The 14,791-nt window shown below is 26.6% G+C and overlaps 2 protein-coding genes across 2 annotated transcripts in view; one reads left to right on the forward strand and one right to left on the reverse strand.

Annotated features, from left to right (window-relative positions):
- Window positions 1–3,050: 3,050 nt before the first annotated feature.
- On the reverse strand, window positions 3,051–5,381 carry LOC100574339. Its single transcript, XM_003244039.4, has 7 exons — window positions 5,004–5,381; window positions 4,750–4,872; window positions 4,420–4,566; window positions 3,991–4,327; window positions 3,652–3,904; window positions 3,400–3,584; window positions 3,051–3,324 (listed from the first exon to the last, which is right to left on the reverse strand). Exons 1-6 carry the CDS (start codon window positions 5,244–5,246, stop codon window positions 3,401–3,403), a joined length of 1,287 nt encoding a protein of 428 aa, XP_003244087.1. The 5' UTR covers window positions 5,247–5,381; the 3' UTR covers window positions 3,051–3,324; window position 3,400.
- A 111-nt stretch (window positions 5,382–5,492) lies between these two features.
- The window catches only part of LOC100163415 (COBW domain-containing protein 1), a 34,562-nt gene continuing 25,263 nt past the window's right edge, over window positions 5,493–14,791 (forward strand). The window contains exons 1-6 of the mRNA XM_029490374.1: window positions 5,493–5,511; window positions 5,896–6,084; window positions 6,579–6,767; window positions 6,841–6,900; window positions 8,163–8,200; window positions 9,638–9,696. Of these exons, the coding sequence (XP_029346234.1) occupies window positions 5,913–6,084; window positions 6,579–6,767; window positions 6,841–6,900; window positions 8,163–8,200; window positions 9,638–9,696 (518 nt within the window). The 5' untranslated portion in view covers window positions 5,493–5,511; window positions 5,896–5,912. The remainder of the gene's footprint in view (window positions 5,512–5,895; window positions 6,085–6,578; window positions 6,768–6,840; window positions 6,901–8,162; window positions 8,201–9,637; window positions 9,697–14,791) is intronic.

Consider the following 14,791-nt stretch of genomic DNA (forward strand, 5'->3'; position numbering starts at 1 on the left):
CCTATATATGAAAACATGTATAAGTTAATTATGACGGCGCATTGGAGTACCTATTAATGGCAGGCCAATTGTTAACATTTTTTAAGTTAGTGGTGCCATTGCACACCCTGCCCCCCCACCCCCAAATGACGCCGCTGATCAGGATCTGTTACGGAAAGTCAATGAGTGATTGTGGCGCTATCTATTAGTTTTATAATACAATATTGAGTAAGTCACCGAATACAGTAATGTTTGTCTTATGAAGCTGATGAAAAAAAAAAATACAAAATAAGTATTTTGTACTATTATATAAAATAATTTAATAAAACTATTAAATACCTATGTCTTATAATAACATAAGATATGATTTAAAAATATCATCAGGTATATAATTTTATTCAAAATCTGGTCACAACTTATAGTTTATATTTTTTCTTAAAAATTATGTATACTATTACCTATATACATATATTTAGTTATTTTTCAACTAATTAAAAATATGCAGTCCTGTAAAGAATACTTTTAAAAAGTACTTGAGTAAATACTCAAATACATTTTTTTTTAAGTATTTAAGATACTACTCAAATACTTTAATTGTAAAGTATTTCAAATACTACTCAAATACTTTGAAAAAGTATTTGTAATACTTTTCAAATACTTTTGGTTTTTAAAGTTGTTTCTAATTATCGTTATATAAACACATGGGAAGTAGGTAATCTAATAGTTATCTGATAGTTTTAAAGGGAATATTGTTATTCAATATTCAATAACTTTTTTTAGAAATCTGGTTTTCACAAACCTTTGGGCTTCGGCTAACACAGAAATACAGAATATTAAATAAAACTATTATTCTATTATTGTAGTTTACAATAATATTTTTCCAACCAATTATTTCAAATAAAAATAAAATGTTCGAAATAAAAAACCAAAGTATTCAATACCAAAAAGTATTCAATACCAAAAAGTATTTAATACAAAAAAAAGTATTTAAAATACCATTCAAAATACTTCATGCTGAAAGTATTTAAAAAGTTATTCAATACCTCAAAAAGTATTTGAATACTTTTACTCAAATACTTTTACTTAAATACTTTACAGGACTGAAAATATGTATTAATTGTTATAAACTTTGCCTAGTATTAGTGAATATCTTATATTTATTGTGTTAAATGAATAATCTTATGTACATATATATATCAAATGTTTTAAACTATAAAGTACAACAATTAATAATGAATAAAAACAAAAATGTTTTAAAACTATAATTGTATAATATAGTTATAATTAAACAATTTTATGATGTAGTTAATTTACTTAATTTTTAGATTCTGAGTGGAACGATGAATGTATTGATTTTACGCAATGATGTGTTTTTTTTATTTTATTTTTTTTGTGTCTGTCATCAATTTTTAGGACAGTAAAAGTGCTTGGATTTTCTTCAACAGTACCTTTTCCGATAGAAAAGTGAATCTAGTCGATACTATGGGGGCTCAAAACTAAAAATTGCCCAGTAGTTTTCAAAAGCGCCGTGAAAAACAATAGAAAAATTAAGGAAAAACGGGAATTTTTACGCAAAATCTGTTTTTGAGAAAATCGATTTTAGGTTTTGGTACAACTCTAAAACAAATGACCGTAAGTACATACAATTTTTACTGAATGTTTATATTAGCATTTTCTATACACCATAACATTTTTCAAATATTTTGATTTATTTTGAGCTGTTTACGGACATTTTCAGTTTCCAGTATTTTTAGTTTTTTTTTTCTATAAATATCAATAAAATTCTATCTGTTGGTTAAAAAAGCTTGAAAATTTAATAGAATGTTCCTATTATATTGTTTCAAAGGCAGATGAAAAAAATTAAAAATCCAGTCACAATTTTTTTATAAGCATTTAAAGTTCGAATTTTGACAAAATATATCAAATTTAAAATTTAATAATTATTTTTTGTTAAAAATGTATGAAATGTTTAACTTTTATAGCTAAGGATTAAAAATTTTAACAAGGTCCCACGTAAATAGGTTCTATATAATTTACTTAATTCACAATAATATCATAAAATATACTTAGTAATATCAATATATCATAGCCGCTGACTGACCATTTTCGCTCAGAATGGTTTTTCTAATACAATGATATTATATCATTGAATTCAAATTTAACACCATCAATTACAGTGACCCACTTGTAACCTGCTGTACAGCAGAGCGACATCCACTTACCCACCTTTTTTTTTTCTTTACAAATGTTTTCTTTTGTTGTTGATTTTGCATAACACTGCCGCATTCGCATTCTTACATAATAAATACTTATCGTTTTTACAATTTCCGAAGAATGAATATCACATGGGAATGTTATTGTATAATTCTCTAAAGGATAATTTAGAGTTAATTGAAATACATCAATATCTGTGCAGTGCATAGTAAATGCTTTTTCTAAAACTAAAACCAAATTGAAAACATGAAAATTAGAATAAATTAGTTTTACAAATATTACAATTTGTAGATTTAAATATTTTTCTACACATATATCCACACACATAATAAACAACACAACTTATAGTAGATGTCTGGAAATAATTGGGGTCTTCAAATACAGATTCTGGTTCCCATTTACCTTCTTGTAACAATGTATCAAGTTTTCATTTGAAATTTAAAACTATACTAGTTTTTGCAGTAACAGCTGTATCATTATTGTTACACACTAAAATGTTAACAACAAATACTGAATGAAATATTTAAAATATGAATACAAAAAAATTAATTTTAATTTACTTTTAAGCCATTAAAATGAGATTTATCAATAACTTATATTATTTATTTTCAACTTAATGAAATATTATTTATCAGTATCACTAAATATTTGTTTTACATCTGTAATAGATATTTTAGGAGAAAACGAATCCAAGATTTTACAGTTGCCAGTTTTAGGAGGTTTTAAAACAGAGTACAGAGACAACATCTTATATACTTGGAGAAATGTGGGAGTTAAAGGGTGATCATTTGATCCAGTTGCTTGACGTATTGTGTGAAAAAACACCTGAAAAAATGTTAGTATCCAGGACTAAACTATATAGTTTATGATTCGTTTATTTTTAATGATACAATGAATAATACATTTATTACTCTGCAACAACTGTTAAAAATAATAATTTAATATTAATTTAACCTAAATCTGTACCCACATTCATTTATTCAGTAAATATTTAGACAAATCTATAGTTGATTGCAACGTAACTCTTAGGCCTTCAGCTGTTGGCTGAGTAAGAAATTCATCATCAGATATTTTACCATCTTTATTATTTTGCTCCCAAATATTTAGCCAATTGATCATGTTTTCCAAAACCTTTTTTAAAAAAGTTAATAATTAATTGTGAACTAAAAAGTTTTTAATTAATATTAAACTATTTTACTATTTTACTTTAATTCTCAGAATATCTACGATTTCTGGATTTAACAGAATTGGTTTTTATAATTTCATTTATTAGAACTATCTGTGGTTCATTCAAGTTTGCATTACATTGTAAATTATCAAATGTAATATTTTCCATTTTTTTTTGCAAATTTCCAAGTTTGTTAATTGTTTTTTGTATATTATTCTTAAGTCTACAAAGAAAAAAATATTAATTGAAATATTAGAGACATATATATGTAAATGTAACTTATATGGTACCTTATATTAGATACTTGTAATTCATGTTTTTGTTTAATTATGTTTGACAAAGAACATTTTCTATTAGGTGTTGATGTTTGAGAAATATTTTTTTTAACATTGCCACGTGTATGTCTTGATTTATTTACTCTAAATGTTGCAAAAAGTTTTTTACATTCTTTACACCTATTTACACCATGTGAATCTATGACAACTGTACAATTATTATGATGCCATATGCCATCATTTAGTTTTGCACTTTTAACTGAAATACCTAAAAATAAAAATAATTTAATAAATAAGGTAATACATGGTAATAATTTTGGTGAAATTGTATAAGGTAAAATACTTAATACTTACCTGAAAAATTAATTGCTTTTGGACCACCAATGCAGATATTTTTTTTATCAAATGACATTAATAAATTAACAACTTTCTCAATGTTATTAGGTCCAACTTCAAAACTTTTCAAGTTAAAATTTGAGGGTTTTAATTGAACATTAAAAGCATAACACAAAATTTGAAAATTATGTAGGATAACTATTTGTTTTCCAACATTTGCTTTAGGAATATCTTCATTTTGAATTTTCATTGAAAAAAAGATTAATGTTATTTCATTTTCAATGTAACTCCATCCAGTAGGGAGGTTAATAGATTTTAATTGTTTGAAAAAATCAATAAAATGCAATTCCTTGATCTAATAAAAATACATTTCGAATAAAGTGTTATTAAAAACATTGAATTTATTGGAATGAAATATAAATATGAAGCAGAAATAGATGTATTTACCTGATCCTGATGGTTGTCTGAATTATTAAAAGAACTATCATCATCAGAAAAAAGCGCCTGCATTTCCAGAGAGTTACAGTTTGAATTTGTGCTAGAGTCAATTTGTGTACTGCAAGTCCGATCAAGTTTTATACGACATAGTGGAATCTATAACAAATTAATTTAAAAAAAAAATGCAATAGGTATACTATACTAGGCTGTCCAGCGTCCCATTTATTTGGTCAATAATTTTTCCAATACATTTATTTGAAACAAGTTTTTTTCTGTATTCACTCCTGATACTGTGTAATTTAATATTTATATAATGGAAAAACTAGATGGTTTTCATACCTCTGTGCTGAATTGTGGACTTGCAAGTATAGGTGTAATTTCTGAGCAGTCAGCAAAGCTTTTGTTGACACTATTACCAAATAATGATGGCACAGCACCCTTTTGTAACCTAGGAACAATCATCTAAGAAAACAATAACATATTAAGTAGTCAAGAGTTATCAACTATAATAGTACTTATTTAATAATTTCAAAATAATATGATACAAAAGGAAGATTTTTTGAGGAAGTATAATATACATTTCAAATACTTACTTGGTTCGTCATTCGGTGATCAGAAACATCATCTGGCCAATTTACATAAGTTCGAACCAAATCATCATTTGTAAAATGCAATTCACATATTTTTTTCACAATAGTAACTTTATTATTATTTCCAGAAACTACATTATTCCATAATTTATTTAATATGGGGTCAGTAGGTACAGAAAATAGAGTACATTTTCTAAATGTTTTGTCATGACTCAAACAATTTGATACTGAGCACTTATAAACCATTTTAAAGTAATATATTAAGATATACAACTCGTTACAGTGGATAATTAATATTAGATGTAATATTTTCCAATGAATATGGATGTATGATAATCACGGACTATGATTACAGGACTGGACAATACTACAATCTTAGATCATATACTATCATCTACTACATATACCACGGACTACAATCACAGAATATAACAATGCTAGTACTGATAATATTATTAATGATAAATGTAATCAATAAAATAATTAATATAATCAAGTTGGATATATAGAGGTGAATATAATATTGTATTATCTTCGTGAATATGATAACGTTTTATTTGAAAACATTTTCAAACGATTTCAAGTTGTACTGGGTTGTTTAACACAGTACACAGTGCTCGTTCTGACTTCAAGTTACTGTTTTCTTGATTAGGTAGGTTAAGTCTTAACACACGTATTTACTTTCCTAAGTGAAACTTACCATCAAAGGATAAACTGTGTGTAGTGCGTGGGTTTGTGATTTTCACTTTCTGTTTTTATACATAGGTATACCTATACTAATATATCGTTGACTACAAAGTATAAATACTATTTTGTGTTATTTTTTAATCAGGGATGATAATACCTAATAGGGTTTGACTAATTCATTTAACTGATATTCTTTGTGTTAAATCAGTTTGCAGAATAATTACAATGGACTCGGACGATGAAATCCCATCATTGGTGACAGCTACTACATTGGATCCGGTGCCTGTGACAATAATAACTGGTTACTTAGGGTCTGGCAAGACAACTCTTTTAAATTATATACTTACAGAACAACACAATAAAAAAATCGCTGTCATATTGAACGAATTTGGCGAAGGTATGTAATATGACGTTTTGCATTTAACATGTTGACTGCATAAAGTGCACATGTCTTTTTGCAGTTTTCACCCAGTATGTATGATAGATATCATGATATAATATGTAAAAACAAGTCTTCTAAAAAAAAAAAAAAAACTGTTCGTAACAACGTCTGTATACATATTTAAAAACACGTGTTTAATCTACGCTAAATAATAATAAAATAACATTCAGCCACGCTAAGGGAATAATAAACCATTTACTTTTATATTGGACGCCAAATGGCGTTAAACGTGTTGCTGATTGATCCTTATGACGCCAATTTACGTCAGTATGCATTCAATGTGTTAACACGATATTATTCAATAGTATCATCATCATTAGTTTTATTATATCTGCTCAACAAATATTTATCCTAAACCTATCTTTTAAACTGTAAAACTTTGTACCAATTTTACAATAACATTTTATTGAGTTTTCTTGTTTATAATGTTAATTATTATTTTTTTGAAGGTGACACTATGGAAAAATCAATTGCTGTTGGTGAAAAGGGAAATCTTTGTGAAGAATGGCTTGAACTACAAAATGGCTGCTTATGTTGTTCCGTCAAAGATAATGGTGTGAAAGCAATCGAAAACCTCATGTCCAAACGTGGAAAATTTGATTATATATTGTTAGAAACTACAGGATTAGCTGATCCTGGTAACTTAGAACATTTTAAATAGTTTAGCTGATGTAAAAAGCAAAAAATATATTTAGTCTTTTACATTTTCAGGACCTATTGCAAAATTATTTTGGATTGATACTGAACTGGGAAGTGATGTTCATTTAGATGGTTGGTAAATCAAATTTCTTACATTAATCTAGAAATATAAAATATAGTCTTAGCAAAATTTATTAATTATTAATTACCTATTTATATCATAAAAATATAAAAATTAATTTATGAATATTAAACAACTCAATTTCAAGTAATCAAACAATATTATTGTGTATTAAATTCTACCGATAGGTAAATATCATTTATTTGAAAATGATTTTATTTAAGAGGACAACATACTGCATGTGTTGTCTCCATCTTACAAGTGCATAATATAGCAAATTTATGCCCTGTAGATCATGTTTAGCTCTGTTAATTTAAAAATTTGAGTGAATCGACCTATTATGAAACTTGTTGGTAAGAACATTATCTGTGTTCCTATATTGGTTTTTTTTTATGTTTATTCAGTTTTTAAGTAAAAAAATAAAATATCTTAAAACATACAAGCACAGAAGATGTTCTTACCATGAATTTTCATAATAGGCTGATTCACTCTAATTTTTAAATTAAGGCAAATCTGATCTGCTGAGCATACATTTGCTGTTATACATTTTTAAGACGAAGACAACACTTGTAGGTGTGGCGTCCTCTTAAGACTCATGAAAAGAAGTTAGTTCAGAAAATAACAGAAAGACATTTTCTACTGGGAATTCAATAAGCAAAATTATATAATTTTTATTAGGTATTTGATTGGCAATTTAATAATGATAAATATTATTAAATAATATTTATGTGTATGTGTATGTGTATCGATTCAAAATATTAAAACAACATATTAATGTAGATATGTTAAATATTTAGTTACCAAGTGTACTTTTCATTACATAGAATGAATGTTACATTATCAATGACGTTTACTCTTGTAAGAAAAAAATATATGAAGTTAAGAATATCGATGTGAACGTAAAATGCATTGGTATTGTTATTACATATCTAAATCTAATACTACACAATTAATAATAATATTAAACATTAAATTAATATTAAAAATCAAATAATTTTACTACAGTAGAACTTTCATATAACGGTCACCAAAGGGACTGTAAATAATGACCGCTATTTAGAGGTGCCCGTCCTACAGAGGTAGAATAACACTAGGATACACTCGACGGGACAAAAAAAATTGACCGTTACATAGAGGTCACCGTCCTATAGAGGTCACCGTTAACAGAAGTTTTACTGTATATTGATTTTGACAAATAAGGAATGTTATATGTTTCTTAGTTCTTATAGTACTTAAAATAATAATAAAATAATCTAAATGTATACATTTTCAGGAATAGTCTGTGTCATTGATAGCAAAAACGCAAATAAAGTAAGGTACCTACTTTTATAATTTATTATTAATATGAGTTCAAAAGCATTAATTAAATATACAATATATTTAAACAATGTCAAAAGTTGAATTTAAGTGTTCAAATTAAGAATGAAACTTATTTATTTGCATTTTTATTTCTATATTAATAAATTGTTACTTAAAAAAGGGGTCTTCTTTATAATATTATCTAAAAATTAAAAATAATCTTATCTTTGAGGTAATTTCTTTATTTTTTACTTTGATACAATATTACACATTACTACTTTCTTGTGCTACTTCATTTTAATCTTAGTACTTATTGATATTGATTTATCTAATTGATAAATCTTTAAATTTTAACCATATTCTTGACATGTCATATAGGTAATACATATTACAGAAAATATATTATGATGCTGCTATTAAATAGAGGACAAATTCTTAGAGTAGTACAAGGAATACTGAAATTATATATTGTATGGTTTCATCAAGAAAATCAGTTAATCAGAACATAATTAATAATATCATATGATTCTGTATAATATCATATTTTTCCTAAATTCACCAAGACGCTTGATAGATTACATATTTTCATAGAGTATCTTTTTATACAGAGTACTATTTGCATGAAGAAAATCAAATGTTAACTTCATCATACCTCTAAATGATAATATTAAACTTATCACAATTACCTCTCATAATATTGTCAATATGAAATTTTCTATAATAAATATTGGTATATATTATAATTAATATATTAGACTTTAGTAACCATACAAATTTATAAACGTATGTGTTAACAAAATTGTATGAATAAAATACATTTTTGTAATTTGTATTATTATAATTTTGAGAGGATGACTCAAATAATAGATCATATTATTAGTACGATTTAAGAATGATTTTCAATACCGATCACATTATGTTAATATTTAACTATTTTCATAAAATAAAAAAACAATATTTATGTATTTTTGAGATGTAGAATATGGTTTTGATTGGATGGATTACCATTGATTTATAGCTTATGCTTCATAGTATTATGACAAGTGAATATAATTTATACTTTTTTTATTTTTATTAAATTAATTAAAAAATATCTTGATATCATCAGGTTGCTCAGTTGCTGTGGTAAAAACGATATGAATTTCTTATTTAATTTTCCGATTAGTTCTTCTTATTTATTGACATTCCAATCCACAGTCTTAATATTTTCAAAGTTTTTTATTTTTTCATTATTCCTTTTACTTTTTTTTATTATTATAATTTTTTTTTTTATAAATGCAAATCCCGTTAGAACCCTTCATTGTTTTTCAGCCTTGTCCGCATAGTTTACATAATGAGAAAACAGAAGAATTCCAATTTAGTTTCCATGCTTAAACTTATCCCATGACTTCTCATCAAAGGTAGTTTTGTTCATTGTGAATCTTAAACATGTTAAATTTTGTTTTTCAGCATCTTGGCAACAGTTTACTTGAGGAACCTAACGTGGATATTGTAAACCCTTCAACAAGGTTAGTTAATTAAACATTATTAAGGCTATTGATATAAAATAATCTGTTATTTATAAAGTTTTCTCAAATTTGTTTCAAAGACTTGTTAGACTTAGTTTTTAGATATTATAATAATTTATTAATTACGACTAAAAATAACTAATTCTTTTATTATCTATTTAACTTTTGTGGTATGTACTATGTAGTAACTATCTACTACAAATACAGAATACCCACTAAGTACCTATGTATTTGTTGTTGTGATAAACACTAATGCTCTGTTATGTGGAACTGAGGCACAGCTTCAAAAATTTGAAGATTTAATTGAGATATTTTTCGATATTTCCGGCCATTTCCTGCAAGTTAACCAAGGAATTATTTTCCGCGTAGTTACGTTACCATACATTACCCTCTATAGGCTATAATAGGTACTTATAGCCTATAGATATTATATTTATCTATATATATATATAAATGAATTGCTGTTCGTTAGTCTTGCTAAAACTCGAAAATGGCTGGACCGATTTCGCTAATTCTTTTTTTATAATATTCTTTGAAGTACGAGGATGGTTCTTACGGAGAGAAAAATTTAGGAAAATTCACCGGAAAAGTAGGAAATCTGGAAAAATGAAATAGTGGCGCAACAGTGTATTATATATATTGGTTGCTATAGGTTAATCGGGCATGTTGTTGATTTGTATTATTATTTTATTATAATATTTAAATATTAAAAAATATATATGTCATAACAAGTAACTATAGCAATAATAATAATACATAATCACTTATCAAACATTACTCAAAAACAATGGTAGGTATGTTGTATATATGATCTATGGTAAAATGTAAACGTCTCTTTGCTGTGCATCTATAATATTAATGAATCTAAGTCACAAATTTCTATATAATTAAAAAAATTGTTGTGTTTGTGACTTACTAAATATGCCTCGAAGTGCACGGGATCAGCTATATATATGTAAATGGAAGTTTGTGTGTAGATTAGACATCTGGGAAGAAGACAGGCTTATTACATATCGTATAACTTTGTTACTTTAGAGTGAAATCATACACTTACGTACTAACAGCACGGGGTCCGCAATCTACCTACCGCAGGTAGATTGCCTACCTGATAATATACTGCTGCAAATCAGAATTTTTATTCCGGGCAACAGAAAAGTTATGATAAATGTTGAACACCATACACCGAATATTAAATAACGAATTAAACAAAGTTTGAGTCATATAGAGTTGGTACATTTAACGGGAAACGAAGTGCACGGGATCAGCTAGTGTTTCATAAGTAATATTACAACTTACAAGTGTATACCTAATTTAAAAATCATCTAACTATTCATATTTAATTACTTTTTGTATTAATGAAATGAAATAAATCTAAAAACATACAAATATTTACTTTGGAAAACGTATAATACGTTGAATAGTTCACAAGATATTATATAATAACTTTATATAGAGCTTATAACTCCATAATAAAAAGCCTTTGTAATGTGGTATAATAATATACATATAAAATCTATACACTGCATAATATATAACATATAAGTATAGCTATACTTTGTTCCTATACTCACCTTAGGGGCTTTTATAGGTAAGCATTATATAGTCTCCAAGCAAGTATTCTTATTCAATTTTTCTCGGACCCTTTGGCCTTTTTATGAGTCAATGTATTTTCCACATGGTGTGTCAAAGGCATGGCGATTATTGGGTTTTGCGTGTGCGACAATGCCAATATAATATAAAGCACAGTGTAGTTTATATATTACGTAATATATTTTATTAATATCCTGTATAATATTTATAATGTAGAATATACAGCATCTGACAGTGGGAAATTCCTGTCACTGTATCAAATAAAGCAGGTAGCCAACATATTTAACGGTTCACTAACGTGGCGTTTATATTCGGGATATTCGGTTTTTGAAATTTGATCACATGAACATTATGAATAGGATAGCTTTCATATAAATATTAAATAAACTATAAAGCTAACATGAGAAATAAACTTGAGTAGTCGGTCTGTTATGTAGTAGGTTTCGAGTGTAGGTATTATAATAGGTTCCTGCCTATCAGGGCCGTCCCGAAGAACAATTTGTGGTGGGGGGGGGGGGGGGGTAGACCTATTAACTTGCCGACTCAAAAAAATGTTGACAAAATATATCAAATTAAAAATTAAAAAGGTGGGTAAATGGATGTCGCTCTGCTGTACAGTAGGTTACAAGTGGGTCACTGTATAATGGATAGTATTAAATTTGAATTCAATGATATAATATCACTGTATAAGAAAAACGATTCTGAGCGGAGACGGTTTGTCAGTCTAGATATTAGACATACATATTATTATAGTTATACTTATGTATAGTATTATTAATAATTTTCAAATTAATCATATCACAATATCCATTAGGTAACGCGTTATACATCAACAACAAACCGTGATACTATCATAGACATATAATAGTATACTTTAGAAGTTTCAAGTACCCACGAGTAATATTATACAATCACAACAAAATAACTAAAATAGTTATTCTAGGTTTTTTAACATGTAATTTCGTCCAAATTCGAACTTAAAATGACTATAAAAATAAACTGTGCTTATGTATTTCTTGGAATTTTTGGTAACAGAATTAAATATTTACGTGGAATCTTGTTTTAAATTTTCAATCCTTAGATATAAAAGTTGAACATTTTATAAATTTTTAACTACAAATTAATTATTCAATTTTAAATTTGATAAATTTTGTCAAAATTTCTACTTCAAATGCTTATAAAAAATAATTGTGCCTATGTATTTTTAATATTTTTCAACTGATATTGTAACAATGTATCAGGAGCCTTGTATTAATTTTTTACACTTTTTGGCCCAACAGATAAAACCTTATTGATATTTATAGAAAAAAAATGTCCGTAAACAGCTCAAAAAGAGTCAAATTATTTTCAAAATTTTATCGTAGAAAGAAAATGCTAATATAAACATTCAGTGAAATTTTCAAGTTTCTACAGGCACTCGTTTTTTAATTACAACAAAATAAGAAAATCGTTACGTAAGAAATCGAGTGAATATCTAATGTTGTAAAAATATGAATTTCAAACGCTCAAAAAAATTTAATTTGAGTTTCTTATAGACATTTTTTTTTTTGATAAAGGTAGATTATCCTATAAAGAATCTTGTATTACATTTTAAAATCTTAGTTCAAAAAAGAAAAATGTTTACGAATTATTAACTCAAAATAATCTGCTATAATTTTCGTGATTTTTACATATTTTGTCAATTTTTGAATTTTAAATGCTAATTAAAAAAAAACTGTGACTAAGGATTTTTAATATTTTTCAAATGTCATTGTAATAATATAGTAGGAGCCTGTATTAAATTGTCAAGTATTTTTACTCAACAAATAATGTTTTATTGACATTCATAGAAATAAAAACTAATTAAATTGGAAACTGAAATTGTCCGTAAACAGCTCAAAACAAATCAAAATATTTTGATCATTTTTATCATGTATAGAAAATAGAAATATAAACAACCAGTGAAAATTTCATGTATGTACTGTCATTCGTTTTAAAGTTACACCAAAAACCAAAATCAATTCTCTCGAAAACAGATTTTGCGTAAAAATTCCCGTTTTTGCTTAATTTTTCTTTTGTTTTTCACTGCGCTTTTGAAAACTATTGGAAAAATTTTACTTTTGACCCCCCCCAAAGTACCAACTAGATTCACTTTCCTATCAGAAAAAGTACTGCTGAAGAAAATCCAAGCACTTTTACTGTCCTAAAAGGTGATGACAGACACAAAAATAAAAAAAAAAAAAAACACCATTGTAAAATCAATACATTCATCGTTCCACTCAGAATCTAAAAATGTGTAAAAGGATTAACTTTTATAACAAGGATTGAAAAATGTAAAACAAGGTTTCACGTTATTATAGATTATTCTGTAGGTAATCGAAAAATGAAAAAAATATTTAAAAAAATCAGTTTTTTATAGTTATTTTATGTTCAAATTTGGACGAAATTAGATATTTAAATGAAGAAAAATAATTTTAATTTTGTGTCCTAAACACATTTTTCATTATTATTAAAATAGCATAAATATGCAAATATGTTAAGACTATGAATAATATAAAAAAAACATGTAGGCAATATTAAAATTATAGAGTCTATATAGTATCTACAGAACAAGATGTTACCACTTACCTTAGTCGAATAGACGACAACTATCGACTGAAAAAGTTAAAATTTCAAATATTTTATAATACCAAGAATAAGTCAATAGAATACCTGCGGGCTACTGATTACGTGTTGTACAGTCGCGCAATACACTGATCGTATAGATAAACTCGTCTATTTTTGAAATTTGGTGTATTCGAAATGTCGTTGATGTCGTTTTAAACAAATATCAAATATATATAATATGTATTTGTATATTCTACAAATATTTTTTGAAAATAATTAAAATACTATTAAATACTGACGATGCCGAATTGCCGAAAACATTGACCAAGTGCCAAATTTGCCAACTAAATATTAAAAAAAAATCTTGAGTGAGGGGGTGAGACCCCCCCAAGACCCGCTCAAAGGACGGCCCTGCTGCCTATTAATCAAACCATAGCCATTAAATGGCTTAACCTAACTGTTATAGCTGTGTTAAATTTGAATTCAATCATAAATTATTGCGCACGAAAAACAATTCTGAGAACTATATTGTACCAGGCTCTATTTTCAAAAAAAGGTGGGTAAGTGGATGTCGCTCTGCTGTACAGTAGGTTAGAAGTGGGTCACTGTATAATGGACAGTATTAAATTTGAATTCAATGATATAATATCACTGTATAAGAAAAACGATTCTGAGCGGAGACGGTATATCAGTCTATGTATTAGACATATATATACTTATCTATGGTATTAAAAAAAAATTGACCTATAATAGGTACCTATAATAAATTCCAAATTAATCATATCATAATATCTATTAGGTACTTATAAGTTATAACGCGTTATACATCAACAAAAAACCGTGGTAAAATCATGAATATATGATAGTAAACGTTAGAAGTTTCAAGTACCCACGAATAATATTATACAATCACAACAAA

This window comes from Acyrthosiphon pisum, chromosome A2 (assembly GCF_005508785.2).
Source record: "Acyrthosiphon pisum isolate AL4f chromosome A2, pea_aphid_22Mar2018_4r6ur, whole genome shotgun sequence".
Classification (NCBI taxonomy): domain Eukaryota; kingdom Metazoa; phylum Arthropoda; class Insecta; order Hemiptera; family Aphididae; genus Acyrthosiphon; species Acyrthosiphon pisum.

Excerpts from the sequence above, each read along its gene's own strand:
- LOC100574339 (XM_003244039.4), bottom strand. The coding sequence starts at position 5,246 with ATGGTTTATAAGTGCTCAGTATCAAATTGTTTGAGTCATGACAAAACA. Across the intron at positions 4,873-5,003 it reads ATCACCGAATGACGAACCAA|ATGATTGTTCCTAGGTTACA; the intron begins GTAAGTATTTGA and ends TTGTTTTCTTAG. Across the intron at positions 3,905-3,990 it reads AAAAGCAATTAATTTTTCAG|GTATTTCAGTTAAAAGTGCA; the intron begins GTAAGTATTAAG and ends TTTTATTTTTAG.